The sequence below is a fragment of the Pelophylax lessonae genome (assembly GCF_965119305.1).
Source record: "Pelophylax lessonae genome assembly, chromosome: 2".
Taxonomy (NCBI): Eukaryota; Metazoa; Chordata; class Amphibia; order Anura; family Ranidae; genus Pelophylax; species Pelophylax lessonae.
In genome coordinates, this window is record NC_138769.1 from 659,646,522 (window position 1) to 659,668,521 (window position 22,000).

The window sequence follows — 22,000 nt, forward strand, 5'->3', positions numbered from 1 at the left end:
TAAAAAGGGCAGCAGTCAGCAGGTGTGGAGGGCAACAGAGGAGCTGTGTACTGTTGGAGCTATAGAGACCCTGCTGGATTGTGGTGACCTTCCTTTGGACCCCTGGGGCAGGCGGGGACTTTGGATCCTGTTAAGGGACAAGGTTTTCCTGGCTGTAAGCCAAAAGGTTTGATTTATACTAGAGGTGGATGGACTATTCAGTTTGTTCTCATGCTGAAGTAACCTGTTTTTTCATTTAACTTTTGGAAAATAAAGACTCTGCTTTTACCAACTCGGCTGGCTGGAGAGCCTGGGCTTCCCAAATATCACGCTGGATAAATATAGAATTTGGTACGACATATACTTTAAATGCCAGATTCCAGCAACCTTTTTTTTTTTTTTCAATACCACACGTGAAGCCTCATGTTTCAGGAAAGAATATCGCTAGATTCCCCCATCCACACAGTCAGTGTGGATGGGGGAATCCCTCCTGGGGAGCCATTGTGTTTTCCCGGTAGGGGGCGCCGTCCTCGCCAGGAGAACACTGTGAATATTGCTAGCGGTTATAACAGCAGCTAGCAAAAATCGCATGTAAAATCCAACAGGCTGGTTGTTCCCAAGTCGATCGATTGATCAACTTGAGACATTCACCCTGCCCATACATGGTTTGAATCAGTAGGATCTGGCCAAGTTTGGACCAACTATGGCTGGCTTTAGTATTATTTTGTAATCAGGCTAACAGGTAATAGTGGGTGGTTAGTCATGTACCCAATCTCACATAGAGAGGTAGAGGTCCAGCTACTGGTAAGTCACTCTTTGTCAGCGCATGCCATACAATAAATGTACACTGAGGCCTGTTAAAGCCCAGAGTCGAGTGTGACTGAAAGTCACTGCTGAGAGAATGTTCCAGTGAACACAAAGGTAGACATGTTCCTCCATGTCCATCTTCCCTCAGAGAGGTGCTGCGCACCTTCCCCTCACAGGTCAACAATGACAAAGGACCGCACACTTATATCTCCATCGATCATTCATGCATTCATTCCCCTCGTCTGCAGGACGATTTCCCCCAAGCAGAACGCGGCCTTCTGATTGATTAGTAGGCTTTATGTTGCAGGGCAAAGGTTGTGTTGCATTATTGAGCAATCATACAGCCTTGTTGGTTTTGATAATCTCCCAGAGCGGCTTGAAACGAGGCTCTTGGTCATAACATGGCTCCTCGCTCCTCGTCAAGAGGCGATTATGAAACCCAATGAGACAGTGCATGGCATCTGTGTAAACAATTCTGGAGATATTCATGGAGCAAGAGGACCTGGGGAACGTGAAATGTTCTCACACAATACATTACATTATCTGCCAACCGCTGGAGACTTTTATACATCATGTAAATGAGTTGGAGGATGGAGAAGGCTATTATTCTGCAGGAGGTATTATTACAATACATCTGCATTAAACTCCCACCTGTATGTTCCCAGCTGGCTTGTAATAACTACTTATATCCAGCAATACCTAATGGCTCTGCCTTAAGTATACCACCCACGGACCTAAGGTTAATGTGAAGAGTTTCCCTGTATACAGCCTACATGCATGTCTTTTAAGCACAACAGGAAGTGTATTTGATTATTTTATCTATTGAAAAAAAGGATGTACCTCTTCTAAATAATGCGTGTCTATCAGCAACCAACTATTCTGATAAATACAGCATTGTATTCACATTATATTAGCACAGCGGAGCAACAAACCCAAAAAAGAACTCTCCAATTTGCGTAAACCTGTCATATACTAAATGTGAATTTAATGGCAACATGAATAAACTGAAGACACTATGCATGCTTTTAGAAAAAAATAAAAAAAACTGTACAGTGAGAAATACGAAGGCTTTGCTTTCCTCCAAAAAAAAATGCTTGTTGCTTTCCTATCTGACTTTAATACACGGCTCAAAAAAATTAAAGGAACACTTTTAGCATCAAGTCAATTAAACTGCTGGGATATTGATTTGGTCAGTTAAGTAGCAGAGGGGGTTGTTAATCAGTTTTTAGCTGCTTTGGTGTTAAAGAGGAAGTAAACTCCCCCAATAAAAACGAGGGAAAAAAAGCCCTGTAAAGAAAAAGGCATAATGAGCTAGTATGCATCGCATACTAGCTCATTATGTAGTACTTACCTTAAAACGAAGCCCCCGCCGTGCCGCCACCTCAGTGACAGGACGGCGACATGTCCGGCCGTCCTGCTTCCGGGTTCGCGTCCTCCGGCCATCTGATTGGCCGGAGGCGCGATTACATCACTCCCGCGCATGCGCGCGGGAGCCGCCGTTCACGGCACTGAGCTCTGAAGGAACGGCACGGGTGGCCGTTCCTTCAGAGCGCCTGCGCCGATGACGTCATCGGCAGTAGGCACTCTAAATATCTCCTAAACGGTGCAAGTTTAGGAGATATTTATAGCACCTATAGGTAAGCCTCAATATAGGCTTACCTATAGGTACAAGTTTGTGAGGTGGGTTTACAACCTCTTTAATGAAATTAACAGGTGCACTAGATAGGCAACAATGAGACAACCCCCAAAACAGGAATGGTTTTGCAGGTGGAGGCCACAGAAATTTTTTTTTCCCTACTCATTTTTTCTGATAGTTTTTTACTAGTTTTGATTTGGCTAGGGTCAGTGTCACTTCTCATAGCATGAGGCGATACCTGGACCCTATAGGGGTTGGACAAGCAGTCCAACTCCACCAGGATGGCACATCAATACGTGCCATTGCCAGAAGGTTTTCTGTGTCTCCCAGCATTGTCTTAGGCCCCTTTCACAGGCTTTCCACTCAGCGGAACTTGCTTTGCTCAGCCAGGGATCAATCCACCAATCCCTGCTGAGCAGGTGGATGACAGGTCTGTCTCCGCTCACTGTGCAGAGACGGACCTGTCAGAGCCCCGCTCTCCTCTATGGGGAGATCAGATGAAATGGACTGCCTGTCTGTCTTCATCTGATCCCATACGATCCAATCCTTCAGACGGATAGAAAATAGGGTTACCATCCACCTGGATTTCACGGACAGGATTGGATAGCAGCAGGCATGTCACAGCTGACATCTGCTTCCCTATAGGGGTGCATGGAGCATCCGATCAGGTTCGCCTGAAAAACTGACGGGCGGACCTGATCGGAAAAGCCCATATGAAAGGGACCTTAAGAGCATGGAGGAGATTCCAGGAGATAGACAGTTACTCTAGGAGAGCTGGATGGGGTGGTAGAAGGTCCTTAACTCATCAGGGGGGCCGGTATCTGCTCCTTTGTGCACGGAGGAACAGGATGAGCTCTGCCAGAGTCATACAAAATGACCTCCGACAGACCACTGGTGTGAATTTCTCTGACCAAACAATCAGAAAGACTTCATGAGGGTGGCCTGAGGGCCAGATGTCCTCTGGTGGGCACTGGGCTCACTGCCTGGCAGCGTGGAGCTTGATTGGCATTTGCCATTGAACACCAGAATTGGAAGATATGCCACTGGCGTCCTGTGCTTTTCACAGATGAGAGCAGGTTCACCCTGAGCACATGTGACAGACTTCAAAGGATCTGGAAAAGCTGTGGAGAACATTATACTGCCTGTAACATCGTTTAGCAGGACTGGTTTGGTGGTGGGTCAGTGATGGTCTGGGGAGGCATTTCCATGGAGGGACGCACAGACCTCTACAGGCTAGAAAATTGCCTGACTGCTATTAGGAATCGGGGTGAAATCCTTGGACCCATTGTCAAACCCCAGGCTGGTGCAGTGAATCCTGGGTTCCTCCAGGTGGCCTTATGTGGCGAGAGTATGTAGCCAGTTCCTGGAGGATGAAGGAATTGATACCATTGACCATGGCCCACATGCTCGCCTCCCCTAAATCCAGTGGAAAACCTCTGGGACATTATGTTTTGGTCCATCCGATGCCGCCAGGATGCACCTCAGACTGTTTAGGAGCTCAGTGATGCCCTGGTCCAGATCTGGGAGGAAATACCCCAGGACACCATGTGTCATCTCATTAGGAGCATGCCCTGAAGTTTTCAAGCATGTGGGGGTCATACAAACTACTAAGTACCATTTTGAGTCGCTGCAATGATATTTCAGCATAATGGACTAGCCTGCTGCATAATTTTTTTCACATAGATTTTTGGGGGTGTCTTTGAGTTCAGCCCTCTGTAGGGTGATCATTTTAATTTCCATCAAACGATGTGGCATCCTTTCATTCCTAACACATTACCACATTACCCAGTCCATATCAGTATAGATATCCAGAATGATATTTTTCTCCATTGAGATCTGATGTGTTTTCAAAGTGTTTCTTTAATTTTTTTTGAGCAGTGTACTGTTTTTATACATTGACCTGGAACAATCATGGAAATCAGAAAAGTCCCAAAATGAAGCCAAAGCTCCTAACCTGCATTCTGGGTACAGGCAATGATGTAGAGGACTGAAGCAAATAGATCAGCATGACAGCCAGGGAGTTAGCATTTTAAAAGGGAAACATCATCAGTAGCAAACTCCAAAGATTTGGAGACTTCAGGTTTCCTTTAGTGATCTTTATGAATGCCCTGAGAACGTCAGAATGCATGGTGATCTATTATTCAAATCTAAAACAAATGGCTTGCCCCCTCTCTCCTACCACACCTCATCTCCAGCTCATCATTGTGATGAGTGGCCTCACACATAACATGGATGTGCAAGAGTTCATTAAAACCTATCTAAAGCCAAAATAAGTTTTTTTTCCAGTTTTGTATAGAATGTGGAAAGGTTAGAGCCAGGGCCATGCTGCCCATGAGGCCAACCGTGGCAGCTGCTGGCCATACTGGCCATAGTGTCTAGACCTCAGGTGGCATCTGCCCCTGGAATTGTCTGGTTAGAGCCCCTCTCAGGTTTTAATGTTATGTCTCCACTGGGGAGCTTCACTCTCTTTATTTGATCTGTTGACCACTGTTGCAAAGTCAAAAAAGGAGGGAAAAAACAAAATTTTAAGTTCTCAATGGGATCACTTGTTCAGGTGACAACTGCGTAAGAGGTAATTTCCCCCACTTTGGAGAGATTTCTTCTCACTTTGTGTTGTGTGTACGAAACCGTAATGAGGGGAAATCTTATAAATGAAAAAAACTTTTAATTTAATTCACAACTACCTGCAAGTCCCATGAAAACCTCTATAGTCCCTGCTAAGATAAACAAAGGCTCTGAGAGGCGTGAAGAATTGCATTCATCTGTTAAAAACACAATTAGAATGTTGGGTTTGGTAGTACTTTAAATCAGAAGGATAGGCTACACAACAAGCCACCTGTTAAGTGTTGCTTCCCCATTGCACTGAGACTCCCAGCATACATTTTCTAATAAATCGCCATCTAAAAAGATTTTTTTATTTAAATTTGTCCATGTGGTCACGTGACTGCAAAGATCCGACTCTGTCCCGTTTCTCTGTGACTGGCCGGTGGGAACTTTCTTCTGGCCAAAAACAATGGCTTGGAGCTATGGATGCCAGCTGAATGACATTACTAGTGTATGTGGTGCCTGGAACCCTATACATTTCTTTATTCCTAGGTCCTTATGTACGTACTTGATATTTTATGCTTATGCTTTGGGGCACCCCCCTCACCCATGTTGAGGGCATGAGGGCCTGGTATGGTGCAGAAGGGGGGGGGCTCTCACTCCCCCCCCCTTTCCTGACCTGCCGGGCTGCGTGCTTGAATAAGAGTCTGGTATGGATTATGGGGGGGACCCCCCGCCGTGTGTTTTTTAAATCTTGGCGTAGGGTTCCCCTTTAAATTTACACCAGACCTAAAGGACCTGGTATGGATTGGGAGGGGGGGGGGGGAACCCCACGCTGTTTTTTTTTCTTCATTTGTCATTGCCAGCATTCTTTTGTTTACGTTTAGCTGTTAGTGGGGAAACCTGCTGACAGCTGATGAGTCATCGGTTGTTAAGGACCCGTTGGCTGGGTTCCAGGCCCGCTCCTTAACAACCAGCTATTCTTCACACAGAATTTGGATCGGTCTATAAAATTTTGCATTGGTTTGAATTTGAATCTCCACTTAACCAAAAATCTGTCTGAATTTAGATTGGGACCAAAACAAATTGAACATGTCTAATTCAGACTATTCAATTTATTAGGAAACGTTTGCAGGGAGTATCAAAGCAATGGGGAAGCCACAGACCTATCAAAAATAGGCAGATTGCCTAGGCCACAAGCAGGTGATCTTATCCACGAAGCAGTCCCCAAGTGCAAGACCTCAGCATGATCATTTATTATGTGACTTTTTTGTAGGGTGTGATCAGTTACAGGAAGATTCCAACATTCTGGTCCAAAACTCTTCTCCAAAACAATAACCCTAAATTTCACAGAAAATTGGTAAAAAATCCGCGCTACAATTGCATAAACATTAATAGATAGAATAAGCTGCCGGCTAAATCTAATATTGACAATATTATAATATATAGAGTAAAGTTCATGAAGCGGAGCTAAAAAATCCCAAGGAAAATATCCTCAAAGGCTTCAGTGCAATTAGACACCAATCACCAAGATGAGTAATTCTAACTCCTTACCAGAAGATAAATATCATGAAGCCAAATAGTAAAAATCCTCCTTGACAGACCATGACCAGTCCTGATGTCCATCCACAGTTTCCCTCAAGGATGAGAAGGGAAAGATAATCGACAATCAAAGGACAATCAAGGGTAAACCAGACCAACACCAGAGAATCGTGCAGGAAAAACACTCGGCACCATTGTGAGTCTGACTACTGCTTACCAGAAGGCCAAGATGTATAGGCAAAAAATCAGTAAACTTCTGACAGGCTGGTTCTCCTCACATGAAGCCGATCTGGCTATTAGGTAAGTGTGTGCTAGGATGATGAAGGTGTTTTTCCTGCACGATTCTCTGGTGTTGGTCTGGTTTACCCTTGATTGGTTTACCTTTGACATATATATTGTACAATGATGCTACACTATGAGTTATTCCTTTCTTTTTGGATTTCGATTATCATTCCCTTCTCATCCTTGAGGGATACTGTGGATGCACAGCTGGACTGATCATGGACTGTCAAGGAGGATTTTTACTATTTGGCTTCATGATATTTATCTTCTGGTAAGGAGTTAGAATTACTCATCTTGGTGATTGGTGTCTAATTGCACTGAAGCCTTTGAGGATTTTTTCCTTGGGATTTTTTAGCGCCGCTTCATGAACTTTACTGAATTTCATACACTGGGGGAAATTTACTAAAACGCAGAATCTGGTGCAGCTGTGCATAGTAACTAATCAACTCCCAGGTTTTATTGGCAAAGCTTAATTGAACAAGCTGAAGTTAGAAGCTTATTGGTTACTATACCGAGCTGCACCAGATTCTGTGTGCACCGGGTTTATTAAATCACCCTAAAGCCCTGTACACACGATCAGATTATCGAGCGATCTGTCGTCCGTTTTTTGTTGCATGCTAGTCTCATGTCGAAATGGAAGAGGTTATTTTCATACGAATTTTCCTGTACGACAGAATTCAACTTCAGAAGTGATGTTATGTGTTGGATTGTTTTGTATGTGTTTTTTCGTCTCTGAGCATGCCTAGTCTTACTCTTAAGATTTTTTTCAGACGAAAATTGTACTAATTAAACGAATATCGGACGTTGTTTTGACGTACGATAAAAATTTTATAGCCTGCACATACAGTTTTTGTCATCCGAAAATCCGTAATTGGCTGTTGAAAGCACCATACTAACAAGATCGTTCATCGGACGAAATTTCCCTTCCGATTTTCGTATCGTGTGTACGGGCCTTTAGGCTCCTTTCACACAGGCGGTGCGCCCTGACGGAGTCCGTTCTGCTCAACAGGGGATTGATCCGCCGATCCCCACTGAGCAGGCAGATGACAGTTCCGTCTCCATTCTGTGTGCAGAGATGGAGCTGTCAGATCCCCGCTCTCCTCTATGGGGAGATCGGTTGAGAACGGACCGCCTGTCTGTTCTCATCCGATCCTATCCGATCCGATTCTCCATACGGATGGAAAATAGGGTTTCCATCCGTCCGGATTTCACGGACAGGATCGGATCGGATAGCAGCAGGTGTCAGCGGAAATGTCTCCGCTGACATCCGCTGCTCCATAGGGCTGAATGGAGCATCCGATCAGATCCGCCTGAAAAACTGACAGGAGGATCGGATCGGAAAGGCCGTGTGAAAGGGGCCATATCTTACTGTGTGAATACTTGGATGCAATGCTTTTGACCACAACTCTTAAAAAATGTTGCGTGAACATTCCCAGAAGAGTAGTATACACCAAGAATAAGAAAATAAAAAGAGATGTTGACTGTAGTGAACAATGGGGTTCTATCTTTGTTCTCTGGAAAAATTAAATAAGGAATCTGATTACTGTGAAAAACACCACTTTTCATATTTTTTAAGATTTTTTTTGTTTAACAACTAGCCCCCACAGTGTTTGTCTAGCAGTAAGATGGTGAGCTTTTCTATTTAGACTACTGATCATAACGGTGCAAGGTTATCCTGATTACTACATGGCAGACTGAGTCACACAAACCCAATTCCTGAAGAAATCCACAATACAGAAGAAGTCGGCCCACGTACCACATTGGCAGGCAGCTTGTGTCCAGGCAAGTACTTGACATTTTCATGATCTGTGTTGATGATCTCTGTCAGTTTTTTCCCTCCTATTAATTCTTCAAACACCCACATGTTCACCACATTATCAAACTGAGGCAGCTTTGCAGCATTTTCGCCCACTATTTTTGCAATGGCGGATCCCCTGTGTAGAGAAAAATAGTATGTTAGAATTGTGCATTAATTAGATCAAATCATCGGATGGTGAATTATTCTACGGGCAGAAATCATAAGCCGGCAATGGATTAGGTTCAGCTTGCAGGCTTGATAAACAGTTCTCTATAAAATTTGATAAACACATTTATTTACTACAAAGGAAATATACAAATTGGAACATTAATATTGTAGATCAGGGGTTCCCAAACTGGGGTACAGCCAGGGTGTTTAGGGGCATACAGGAAAAAATGAATAATGGTGAACAGTAATTAAATAATGTGACTGTAAACAAAGTATCGCTTGGTTGTTAAACAACACCAGGCAGTGTCAGTCCCCGTTCACACTAAGGCGACCTGTGAGGCGACCTGGTCGCCTCACAGGTCGCCGTAGGTCGCCTCCCATAGGGAAGCTGCGGACCCGTTCTAATAGGAGCGACACAAGTCACTCCGACTTAGAAAAAGGGTCCGGAGCTTCTTTGGGGCGACCAGGAGGCGACCGCCATAGACTTCAATGTTATGAAGTCCGTGGCGGCCGCTCCGAGGTCGCGGCGCGCTGCTCGCACTGCGACCTCGGAGGTCGCGGTGCGAGGTAGCGTGGCGACCTCGGAGCGGGGCCTTAATGCCAGCTCCAGGGGGCAGAGAGCAAGAGGAGGGGAGTAACCTGATGTCACCCTCCTCCTGCATAAGGAGTACCTTCAGTCACATCACGCTGCCATACACTCTACAGGTGCCTTTTCTTCCTTGCCTGCCCAAATGCTGGGGCCACATCCAGACTGAGAGTGAACGGGGAACTTTCTGGGCCCTTCTGTTTGCACAGGGGGACTAGACAGGGCTGCCCGCTATCTCCATTGCTATTTGCCATGGCACTGGAGCCCTTAGCGGCACGGATTCGGTCCTCCCCTGACATAGTGGGGTTCAGAAGGGGCTCACATGCAGATGTTATCTCACTCTATGCGGATGATACCCTGCTCTACCTAGGTGATACTGGGGAATCCTTACGGGCGGTAATGTCCCTTATTAACTATTTTGGGTCCCTATCGGGATTTTCCATAAATTGGGATAAATCGGTTTTGATGCCCCTTGATCCCATAACTCAGCCTCTCCCTGCCTGTGCACCTACAGTGCGAGTGGTTGCCTCCTTCAAATATTTGGGGATCCATGTGTCTCCTGATCCTGCCCAGTATATCACATTGAACCTCATACCTCTGCATCAAATACTTATTTTACTCACTGAACTGAAACTCAATTTAGAAAATTTGTATCATGTGTTTTTTTCTGGATTTTTGGGTAATATTCTGTCTCTATAATTTAAAATACACCAATGATAAAAATATGATTAAAATTATAGACCCTTCATTTTTTTGGAAGTGGACAAAGTTAGAAAATCTGCAGGGGATCAAATAATTATTTTCTCCACTGTACAGTATGTCCCTGCAGCCGCTGCATCCCAACTGGGACTGCCTGCACGAGGATGCACGGAACACCTGTGCATTCCATGCACGCAAACACGACGCTCACATGGATGTACGCTTTAATACGCCCATATTAATGAAGCCTAAAAGACGTGGAAGAAAGTAAATGTTGGCCATGAAAACCACTCATATTCTCAGTTTCATTTTCTACCTTACATTAGAAACCGCTGCTAGACTAGGTGATTGCAGTCACAATACCTCCACATTTATTTGCACTGGATTTCATGAATTAACCTTTCAAGCGTAATTCTTTTGCAGACAACAATTTATTCTATTTGTATCCAGGCATCTACTACACTTAAGTTATGGTGTAGTGGCCACAAAATCACATGTTTGACAGCTGAACAAGTATCCAAGAGTAGGATAAACCCAGAAGACCGATGGCTGAAACTGTGACAAATGTCAACATGAAATAGCTGCTCAGACTATTCTTGCAATGTTTACCAAACTCCTGAACTCGTCGCACATTATTTTTATTTCAACACATGTCACATGTCAGTGGATTTGCAAAGAGGAAGGACTTTGAAGCTAAAGTTATATTTTTATATATAATATATACTATACCTTATATGCTTATATTCTGCATCCCCCTCTCAACCAACATGCTACTGACATTCATAAACATTTAAACCCAGTGGTGTCACAATCTCTATGCAATAAAGGCAGATTATGGCAGGTAGGAAGTCCAGTAGGGTGCTGTATATAATTCCCCCTCAAAACATGGCAGCACCTTGCTTCAGTACTCCCCTCAACAGCCTTTATACTGATGCACACAATGCAGTGGTGTTAAGCAAATATTAAAATGCCTTGATAACTCCTCTCTGTCATTCCCTCCACTGGCTTCCGCTCACCCAATTAAATAAATTCAAAATACTAACAACATTTTACAAAGCCATCCACAATTTAGCCCCCAGCTACATCACTAGCCTAGTCTCAAAATATCAACCTAATCGCTCTCTTCGTTCCTCAAAACCTCCTGCTCTCCAGCTCCCTCGTCACCTCCTCCCATACTCGCCTCCGGGACTTTTCCAGAGCCTCTCCAATCTTATGGAACTCCCTACCCCAATCTGTCCAAATATCTCCTACTCTATTAGCTTTTAGACAATCTCTGAAAACCCTCCTCTTCAGAGAAGCCAATCCTACCCTCACCTAACAACCGTACTTCCATTTTCTACATCAGCTCATCCTACACATTTATTGCCTTCTGTTTCACTTGACCCTCCCTTCTAGATTGTAGGCTTTAAGGCCTCTTGCACACAATACTCCTGTTTGAGCATCTCGCAGCTTGAAAAAGCTCAGTACAGCTTTTTTTTTTTTCCTGAGCTAAAATGCAGCCCATTAATTGTAATGTGCCTGTGCACACAGGCACGTAAACAAGCGCTGTGCATTCTTCAGTAAGAACAAAATAGAAAAATCTGCATTTTTGGTCAGTAATTTAAGCCTTAATGCACGCAAATACGCACAAATATGCGCAAATACATACAAAAAAAAGTCTGGAAATAGTACAGTTGTATTCAAAATTGTTCAACCCCCCAATGCTGTAAAGGGTTTTAGGGAATATAGTGTACATTTGTAATTGTATTCAGAATGAAATCCTACAAGCACTTCTTAAAGAACCATATGCAACTAAAATGACATCAATTGGTTTTATAATGCAGTAGTAAATGTTTCTTTTGTGAATTCTTCATTGACACAATTATTCAACCCCTTAAAGACTACCACTCTGAAGAACAGAGGTTCATTGAAGTGTTTTCAATCAGGTATTGAAAACACCTGTGGATGTCAGGGAGCAGCAATAAAGCCTAATAAGCACCAATTAGGCAGCTTTAAAATGACTGTGATACTCAGCTCCTTCTAGACATTTACAGGTGTGGTTACAAACATGGTGAAGTCAAGAGAATAGTCCAGGAAGACAAGAGAAGAGGTGATTACTCTTCAGAGGAAGGGCAATGGCTATAAGAAGATTGCAAAGATGTTAAACATACCAAGAGACACCATAGGAAGCATCATTCGCAAATTCAAGGCAAAGGGCACTGTTGAAACGCTACCTGGTCGTGGCAGAAAGAAGATGCTGACTTCGACTGCTGTGCACTACCTGAAGCGTAGAGTGGAGAAAAGTCCCCGTGTGACTGCTGAGGAACTGAGAAAAGATTTGTCAGATGTGGGTACTGAAGTTTCTGCTCAGACAATACGGCGCACACTGCGTAATGAAGGCCTCCATGCCAGAACTCCCAGGTGCACCCCCTTGCTGTCTCCAAAGAATAATAAGAGTCAACTGCAGTATGCCAAAAGTCATGTGGACAAACCACAGAAGTTTTGGGATAGTGTTCTGTGGACTGATGAAACAAAATTAGAACTGTTTGGGCCCATGGATCAACACTATGTTTGGAGGAGGAAGAACAAGGCCTATGAAGAAAAGAACACCTTGCCTACTGTGAAGCATGGCGGGGGGTCAATCATGCTTTGGGGCTGTTTTGCTTCTGCAGGTACAGGGAAGCTTCAGCGTGTGCAAGGTACCATGAATTCTCTTCAGTACCAGGAGATATTGGATGACAATGTGATGCAGTCCGTCACAAACCTGAGGCTTGGGAGACGTTGGACCTTTCAACAGGACAATGATCCCAAGCATACCTCCAAGTCCACTAGAGCATGGTTGCAGATTAAAGGCTGAAACATTTTGGAGTGGCCATCACAGTCACCAGACTTAAATCCGATTAAGAACCTCAGGTGGGACTTAAAGAAAGCAGTTGCAGTGCACAAGCCTAAGAATGTGACTGAACTGGAGGTTTTTGCCCATGACGAATGGGCGAAGATACCCGTAGATCGCTGCAAGACACTTGTGTCAAGCTATGCTTCACTTTTAAAAGCTGTTATAACTGTAAGAGGATGTTGTACTAAGTACTAAGATTGAATGTCACTTGGGGGTTGAATAAAACTGATAATGATGTGAGCACAGAAAAGACATTTGTGGTTATTTCATTATAAATGTTATGTTATATTTGTCTGACCTACACGTGCCTCTTTGATTTAATTGTAAGCAGGATGACTGAATGATCAAAATCAATGTCAAACTGGCCAAAACAATCAATTTCAGTTGGGGTTGAATCATTTTGAATACAACTGTAGATGCTCAAACCGGAGTATTGTGTGTAAGAGGCCTAACGAGCAGGGCCCTCCAATTCCTCCTGTATTGAATTGTATTGTAACGGTATTGTCTTCCCTCATATTGTAAAGCGCTGCGCAAACTGTTGGCGCTATATAAATCTTGTCAGCCTTGCAGCAGTGGCCGTTCTGAGGGACACTACATTTGCACTTACTTGTGATGCTACTCTTCTAAAAATCCTAAAATCCAGAAAGAGCGAGATGATGTTGGACATCCTCCAGCCAGGTGAGCTCTCTCTCATTTGCTGCAGCTTCTAATGCACACTGTGAGATGCTCACAAGTAGTTAATTCCAGTAGAGGAATAGACACCGTACAACCGTACAAGTGCTCAAAAATCTCTAAGACAAACAGGTCAGTATGACTACTTGGCCAAATGCTCGTTATTCCTTACCTATTGATCCTAGAATACCTCGTATTCACAAAATGTACAGTAAGTAATGTATAGCCAAGCTGGGACTAATGATTGATAATCAAGTGTCAGTAAAGTCAACAGTCAGAGAACCAACTGATAGTGTCAGTAAAGTCTACAGTCAGAGAACAAACCTTGACAAAACTGGACCACTGATCACCATGAGCAAATTATCAGACAGGTTCTTTCTGCCTGAGACACAAGACATCTGGTAGCCAAAAAGGCTTTAATGAAAAAGATGTCTCACCAAGAAGTAGTTGGTGGAGGTCTCAACTCATCTTCAATCTCCGCTGGTCTGTTATTACGTGATTTGGTGGATACTATGTAGAATTATGACCATCCCCAGTCCATCAGGGGTCATTGGAAAAGCATCCCTTACACAGGTGGAGGCCAATGGGAGAAATGCTTCATTTAGAGTGGTGCAAGAATTTCACCTTCACTGGCTCTGCCAAGTGGTGTTGGACCTGGAACTATGGAGGCACCAACAGATGGGAGGTCATTTAGCCACAGCTCAAGGAACCCCTAGCAACCTATGGAGGAACCCTAGGGTTTCACAGAATCCTGGTTGAGAATATCTGCTTTAAATTGCACTGCAGCCATTTAGGTGAATTAATGAAACTAGATTCTCTTCACTTGGTCTGGTCATTACCTACAAGGCACTGGCCAGAAGCTTCATAATGGGCCATACACACTATATTGTCTTTAGATTTCTTCCTTTAGACTTACCAAAACCATATAACATGAGGTCAAATCTAAACACTTTCAATTTGTATGCAATTGGACAGCCCCCTGCACTACATAGAAAAGGTAAATCTAAAGGAAATCTAACAAAAAAAAGTTGTATAGTGTGTATCCAGCTTTAGGGTGCCAACATTCTTGATGCTCTGATGCTACTGCACTTAAAGCGGAGTTCCGGGCACAAAAACGATATTTTTTTTCGTGCCCCTCCGCTAGGTAGACCTCACCTGAAAAGGAATTGGATAGTTATTTTTTTTTTTTTTGTTTACTTACCTTGTAATTGAAGATCGAAGATACTCACCTCAGAGTACTTCCTCCCTCGGAGCCGCGGCTCACCCCGTCACTTCCTGTCTCGCTATGATTCCTGGGAGTCATACGTCATAGCTCCCAGGAATCAATGCGACGGCACCGGCCCCGCTCGTCATTTCCGGGCGACGCCGCATTCCCCTGCTAAACAGCTTTTGGGCATGCCCAGAAGCTGTGGAGGAATGCGGCGCCGCACCGGAAGTGACGAGAGGGGCCGGTGCAGGCGCATTCTGGGACAAGAAGACGCGAAAGAAGACACAGAAGAGGACCGCGCCGGCTTCAGCTGCCCACAAGAGAGATGGAAGCGCTGTGGAAGAAATTTTATAAGTAAGTATTTCTTCTAAAAGGTATGTGCGAACCGGGACAGATCAGAGGCTAGCCATTGTGGAATGTGCTAGCCCTGACTGTCCCGGGGGTATGTTTAGTAAAAAATTACTTGTGTGCCCGGAACTCCGCTTTAACCCCCCTTAGCAGTATCCCCGAGCGTGACTCGGGGTGGTTTTTTCATGCTAGGATCGGTATCCCTGAGTCACGCTCGGGGTGGATGTGCAGAGCCTGCAGCGGGGTTCCTTACCTTCTCCTGGCTATCTAGCGATGATCTCCCATTGCTGTGATCGCCGCCGAGATCCCCGCCGCGCCGTCCGTCGCTCTGATGACTTCCTGGTTCCGTTCCCTGCAGCAGCAATGGTTCATGGGAGCGGAACTGGGAGGGAAATTCAAATGTTGCACAAACACAAACACATAAAAAGGAGGTGATACAATTATAATTATAGAATATAGATTATAATTACAAATAATTATAATTATAAATTATAACTATAATTATAAATTATACTTATTATAATTATAAATATTATGAATTATTACAAATAATTATAATTATAATAACAAATATAGATTATAATTCATGCGTTTGTGTTTCAAATTTATCACATTTGGGATGTCTACTAGAGTCTTGTTTTGGTCAGGTTTAAGTCAGTAATTACTAAGAATTGTAGGCCTATAATACAAAACGCCAAATTTCCATGCAAAAAATTGTACCGCTTTTGGTACATAATTCCTGACATAATCATACCGCCAGGGAGGTTAATACAAATTATAGTTTTTTCTCCTTATTCCCTGCCTGGAAATATAACAGGAGGTGAGAGAACTCTTCCCTACGCGAGGGGAAGTTGCGCTTATGACAGTTGTCAGCAGAACAGGTGTACCCATCAGGAGATTTCCATTCTATAACTGTAACATTTTAGTTCCCCCCTCATAGCAGATGCAAGAGCAGAAGGAGAAGAAAGATGAACCCTTCCTATGTTAATGTAATGTTCACATTGTCAGTTTTCCAGATTGTTTGATTTAAGTTCATTGCACCCATTTCATAAAAGGTGTAATCATGTGCCCAGCTGCTCTTCAACTCAAACCAACCACCAGTTCCAGTGCTAAAAGTAGTATGGGAAAATGTTGGTAGCTTTAGCAGGCTGGCACCACCTCAGATTTAAAATGGAAAAGAAGAAACTTCATCAGAAGAGGGAATCTGTTGTTGTTTTTTGTGTTAATAAAGCGTTAAACTCCTTCAGCTACTCTTAGCATGCAAAGGGCACATGTAAAAGGATAGCATAGCCTGTTTGAGGGCGGAATTTGCTCTGTCAAGCACATTTACGATAGTTCAGAGGTTATGAGCTGGGGTGATATCCTTGAGATAAAATTCAGTGGCCTATGGACATGTGTGTAATATGATTGCCACAAACATTGGCAGAGAATATCCAGATCAATAATAAAACAGATCTCAAGAGAACTTTGATCTAATGATATCATCAGATCAGGGACACTCATTGCCACCATCTGCAGTATAGGGACACCGAAGGCACTAAAGGAGCTTGCAGCATTATGACAACTTATTATTATAAAAAATAAAGCATGGGGATAAAGATTGAGGCTGGCAGAGCCGTTCTCTACTTCTGAAAATACCACTTGTCTCACTGACATGCTGACCCTCTTACATAGAGACTTCTGACTTTCCTGATCCGAATATTTGTTCTGGGTGAGTGGCTGCAAGTATTGATGCCAAAGGGTCAGCCTATTACATGCTTTGTATACAGAACTAAATGAGGCTGTAAAGTCCATTAGTCAATTGTTTGCAGAGAAAGAGGATTGCTGATTTTTGTTTGACCTACAGAGAGTCTTGTGACCACCCTCAGCAAAACCTGCATTCCACTGATAGAGTTAGAAATATTCAGAATAGCCCCAACCTCTTTGTGAACCCAATCCCTCTGCCCCTCCTTCCTTCCCCATTGTTCCTTTGGTATATATATATATATATATATATATATATATATATATATATATATATACAGTGGGTACGGAAAGTATTCAGACCCCCTTAAATTTTTCACTCTTTGTTATATTGCAGCCATTTGATAAAATCATTTAGGTTCATTCTTCTTCCTCATGAATGTACACATAGCACCCCATACTGACAGAAAAACACAGAATTGTTGCCGATTTATTAAAAAAGAAAAACTGAAATATCACATGGTCCTAAGTATTCAGACCCTTTGCTCAGTATTTAGTAGAAGCCCCCTTTTGATCTAATACAGCCAGGAGTCTTTTTGGGAAAGATGCAACAAGTCTTTCACACCTGGATTTGGGGATCCTCTGCCATTCCTCCTTGCAGATCCTCTCCAGTTCTGTCAGGTTGGATGGTAAACGTTGGTGGACAGCCATTTTTAGGTCTCTCCAGAGATGCTCAATTGGGTTTAAGTCAGGGCTCTGGCTGGGCCATTCAAGAACAGTCACGGAGTTGTTGTGAAGCCACTCCTTCGTTATTTTAGCTGTGAGCTTAGGGTCATTGTCTTGTTGGAAGGTAAACCTTCGGCCCAGTCTGAGGTCCAGAGCACTCTGGAGAAGGTTTTTGTCCAGGATATCCCTGTACTTAGCCGCATTCATCTTTCCCTCGATTGCAACCAGTCGTCCTGTCCCTGCAGCTGAAAAACACCCCCACAGCATGATGCTGCCACCACCATGCTTCACTGTTGGGACTGTATTAGACAGGTGATGAGCAGTGCCTGGTTTTCTCCACACATACCGCTTAGAATTAAGGCCAAAAAGTTCTATTTTGGTCTCATCAGACCAGAGAATCTTATTTATCACCATCTTGGAGTCCTTCAGGTGTTTTTTAGCAAACTCCATGCGGGCTTTCATGTGTCTTACACTGAGGAGAGGCTTCCGTCGGGCCACTCTGCCATAAAGCCCCGACTGGTGGAGGGCTGCAGTGATGGTTGACTTTCTACAACTTTCTCCCATCTCCTGACTGCATCTCTGGAGCTCAGCCACAGTGATCTTTGGGTTCTTCTTTACCTCTCTCACCAAGGCTCTTCTCCCCCGATAGCTCAGTTTGGCCGGACGGCCAGCTCTAGGAAGGGTTCTGGTCGTCCCAAACGTCTTCCATTTGAGGATTATGGAGGCCACTGTGCTCTTAGGAACCTTAAGTGCAGCAGAAATCTTTTTGTAACCTTGGCCAGATCTGTGCCTTGCCACAATTCTGTCTCTGAGCTCTTCAGGCAGTTCCTTTGACCTCATGATTCTCATTTGCTCTGACATGCATTGTGATCTGGAAGGTCTTATATAGACAGGTGTGTGGCTTTCCTAATCAAGTCCAATCAGTATAATCAAACACAGCTGGACTCAAATGAAGGTGTAGAACCATCTCAAGGATGATCAGAAGAAATGGAAAGCACCTGAGTTAAATATATGAGTGTCACAGCAAAGGGTCTGAATACTTAGGACCATGTGATATTTCAGTTTTTCTTTTTTAATAAATCTGCAACAATGTCAACAATTCTGTGTTTTTCTGTCAGTATGGGGTGCTATGTGTACATTCATGAGGAAGAAGAATGAACTTAAATGATTTTAGCAAATGGCTGCAATATAACAAAGAGTGAAAAATCTAAGGGGGTCTGAATACTTTCCGTACCCACTGTATATATATATGTACACATATAGTATATATATATATATAAAACCTCTTTTAGTTATGTACTAATTAACTACCAAACGTGTTATACAGTAATAAAAATTGATTTAAACCTCCATATTATTGCATTTGTAATTTTGTAAAGCCAGTATAAAGAAAAAGATTATTATTTGTGTGCTCTTAATCCAAGATCTTTTAGGGTCCTTTCACACGGGCTCTCTGCCAGGTGGACTCCATTTTGCTCAGTGGGGATGGATCCGCCAGTCCCCGCTGAGCAGGCGGATGACAGCTCCGTCTCCGCTCTGTGTGCAGAGACAGACGTGTCAGATCCCCGCTCTCCTCTATGGGGAGATCGGATGATAACGAACCGCCTGTCCATTTTCATTCGATCTGATCCTCCAGACGGATGGAAATTAGGGTTTCCACCATCTGGATTTCATGGACAGGATCGGATCAGATAGCGGCAGGTGTCAGCGGAGATGTCACCGTTGACATCCGCTGCTCCATAGGGATGCATGGAGCATCCGATCAGGTCCACCTGAAAAAACTGACAGTGGGACCTGATCGAAAAGCAGTGTGAAAGGGCCCTAACATATTATAGGTCAAGTTGGACAGCAGCCAAACATTCTACTATGAGTGTTACACTGCATTCACAATGCAGCGGCACGACTTCGGGGGCGACCTGTGAAGTCGCGTGCAGCGCGACTTGCACGGACTTCGTAAAATGAATGTCTATGCAGGACCCTTTTTCTAAGTCGGAGCGACATGTGTCGCTCCTATTAGAACCGTTCCTGTACCACACAATGAACCGTGGCGGTCCGCGACTTGTCAGGCTGAGTTGTATTAATGAGAATGGAGGCTTAGAGGAAACACATTCAAGCACAAGGAGAACATGCAAACTCCATGCAGGTAGTGTCTTGGTTGGTATTCAAACTGAGGACCCCAGTGTTGCAAGACAGGAGTGCTAACCATTGTCCTGCCTATGAATGGTGAGTACCAACTGGTCTCTGTGGGGTTCATACTCATATTTATTTTCCCTGAAGCTTATTAGTTAAAGGCCACGGTTGGGCGTATTTAACAAGGAAGTATCAGGAACAAGGCTTTCCCCCAAAACAGGATGACTCAAACAATAGGTAGGAGACTAAACAAAAATGCTCTAAAATGCAGATGATCACTGTGCTAAATATTAAGTGTCCTCTAAACTGATCAATCCATCTGATTTATGTGCTAGTAGTAATAGTAGTTATATACCATCCACATATCTTTCATTGTGGTGGAAAATTACTTTATTCTATAGTTATCCATTGCCAATAAAAAAAAAAAAAAATTGTCACCAAAGTTTGTGGTTTAGTGGTCCGACAAGAAAAAAAAAAAAAGGCCCTGATTATGGCCGCCCTAAGGGTCCTTGCACTCAGTACTGATCTATGAACACATTTAAACACATATATGTGCATATAGAAACAATGGCTTAGTGTTAGCATCTTCTTGACAACACTGGGGTTGTTTGTTAGAAACCCAACAATGACACTACCTGCGTGCAGTATGCATGTTCTGCCTTTGTGGGTTTCTTCCAGGTACTCTTGTCCCCCCCCCCCAAGTCCCCAAAAACATGTTGGTAGGTAAATTGGCCCTAGTATGGATGTGAGTTAGGGACTATAGATTATAAACTTCATGAGGGCAGAGACTGATGTGAAGGTGGTATATAAGTACTTGTAATAACAAAATATACATATTATAAATTTTCTAAGTCCCAAAATGCCAAATATTCAAAAACTATAATCTACAACCCAAGGGGGAGGTGTGATCCATGTCCGTGCTTATGCTTATTTTGTGTATGCAAAATATGTATTCTGTTCCCTGTAGCTGTGCCCTCTCTCCTACTGGGTGCAGCGTGGGGGTTTTGGTGTGCCTCTCCTGCCAGCTGCCCATGGCCATTGGGTAGTTAGGGATTGTGTGGCTCTGCCCCCTCAGTGCACACTGCCTTTTGACCACAGGCCAGTCTGGCTCAGGTTTTTGGTGCTGTGTGGTGTCCTTTGCGCTGCACTCCATCGCATTGCTGGTAAAGCATATTTTTGTGTGTGTTTTTTTTTTTTTTTTTACTGATTTGAAGGCCCTATATAAGTACCTGTAATAAAAAATATACATAATATAGCATTTCTAGCTGCCAGACTGCTAAATATTCAAATACGATAATCTACAACCCAAGGGGGAGGTGTGATCCATGTGCGTGCTCACGCTTATCTGTGTGTATGCGCATAAAATACTGACCAGTAAAGCATCATTTTGTATTTTTTTACTGATCTAAACGCAATGTTAGTTTACTGATTTACTGATTAGTTTACTACCATTGAAAACACTGGACCGCATTTGGATCAGCAAAAAAATACCCATGAACACCTAAAAACCTGGCTTTTTTGGGTGCAAGAGCCCTTAAGCTGGATACACACTATACAACTTTTATTGTTCAATTGCCTTCAGATTTACCTTTAACTATGTAGTGCAAGGGCCTGCCTAATTGCATACATATTGAAAGTGTTTAGGTTTGACCTCATATTATATGGTTTTGGTAAATCTAAAGGAAAAAATCGAAAGAAAATTGTATAGTGTGTATCCAGCTTAATGCCTTGTACACGCGGTCAGATAATCGGACGACGTATCGTTCGCATTTTGTTATGTGATACTAATATCAAATTCAACAATGCATGCTAAACGTATGATTTTTTTAGTACGATTCTGGAAAAGCTACTTGGTTGCGTCGCTACGTATCGGATAGAGCAAAAACAAAACAATGGCAGCCAGGCTTTTTCTGGGTTATTTTCGTGTTTCTGAACATGCGTGGTCTTTGTCTATCGATTTTTATCGGACGCATAGTGTACTGATTAAATGATTGTCGTACGCTAGGCTATCATACGACAAAAGCTTTCGTGTTTGTCCCTTCGGATTTTGTTGGATGAACTGTCGTGATCGGCTGTCGAAAGCTGTGTACTAACAATTAGATTATTGTGCGATCAATTCGAAAGCGATTTCTTCCGTTCGATTATCTGATTGTGTGTATGAGGCATTAGGCTGACATGCAAAGTACAACAACCAATCTGTTTCCAGTCAGTTTGCAAAATCTGAATTATTTTTCTTAATTATTTTTTCCTGTGTCTCCTGCATAAGTCGCTCAAAGTACAAAAAGGAAACTAGAATGTATAAAAGGTTACCAAGCGGG

At 43.3% G+C, this 22,000-nt stretch overlaps 1 protein-coding gene across 1 annotated transcript in view; it reads right to left on the bottom strand.

Moving 5' to 3' along the window:
- Positions 1-22,000, bottom strand: part of GPD1 (glycerol-3-phosphate dehydrogenase 1) — an 82,066-nt gene that overhangs the window by 59,155 nt on the left and 911 nt on the right. The window contains exon 2 of the mRNA XM_082248467.1: positions 8,547-8,724. Coding sequence (XP_082104593.1) covers positions 8,547-8,724 — 178 coding nt within the window. The remainder of the gene's footprint in view (positions 1-8,546; positions 8,725-22,000) is intronic.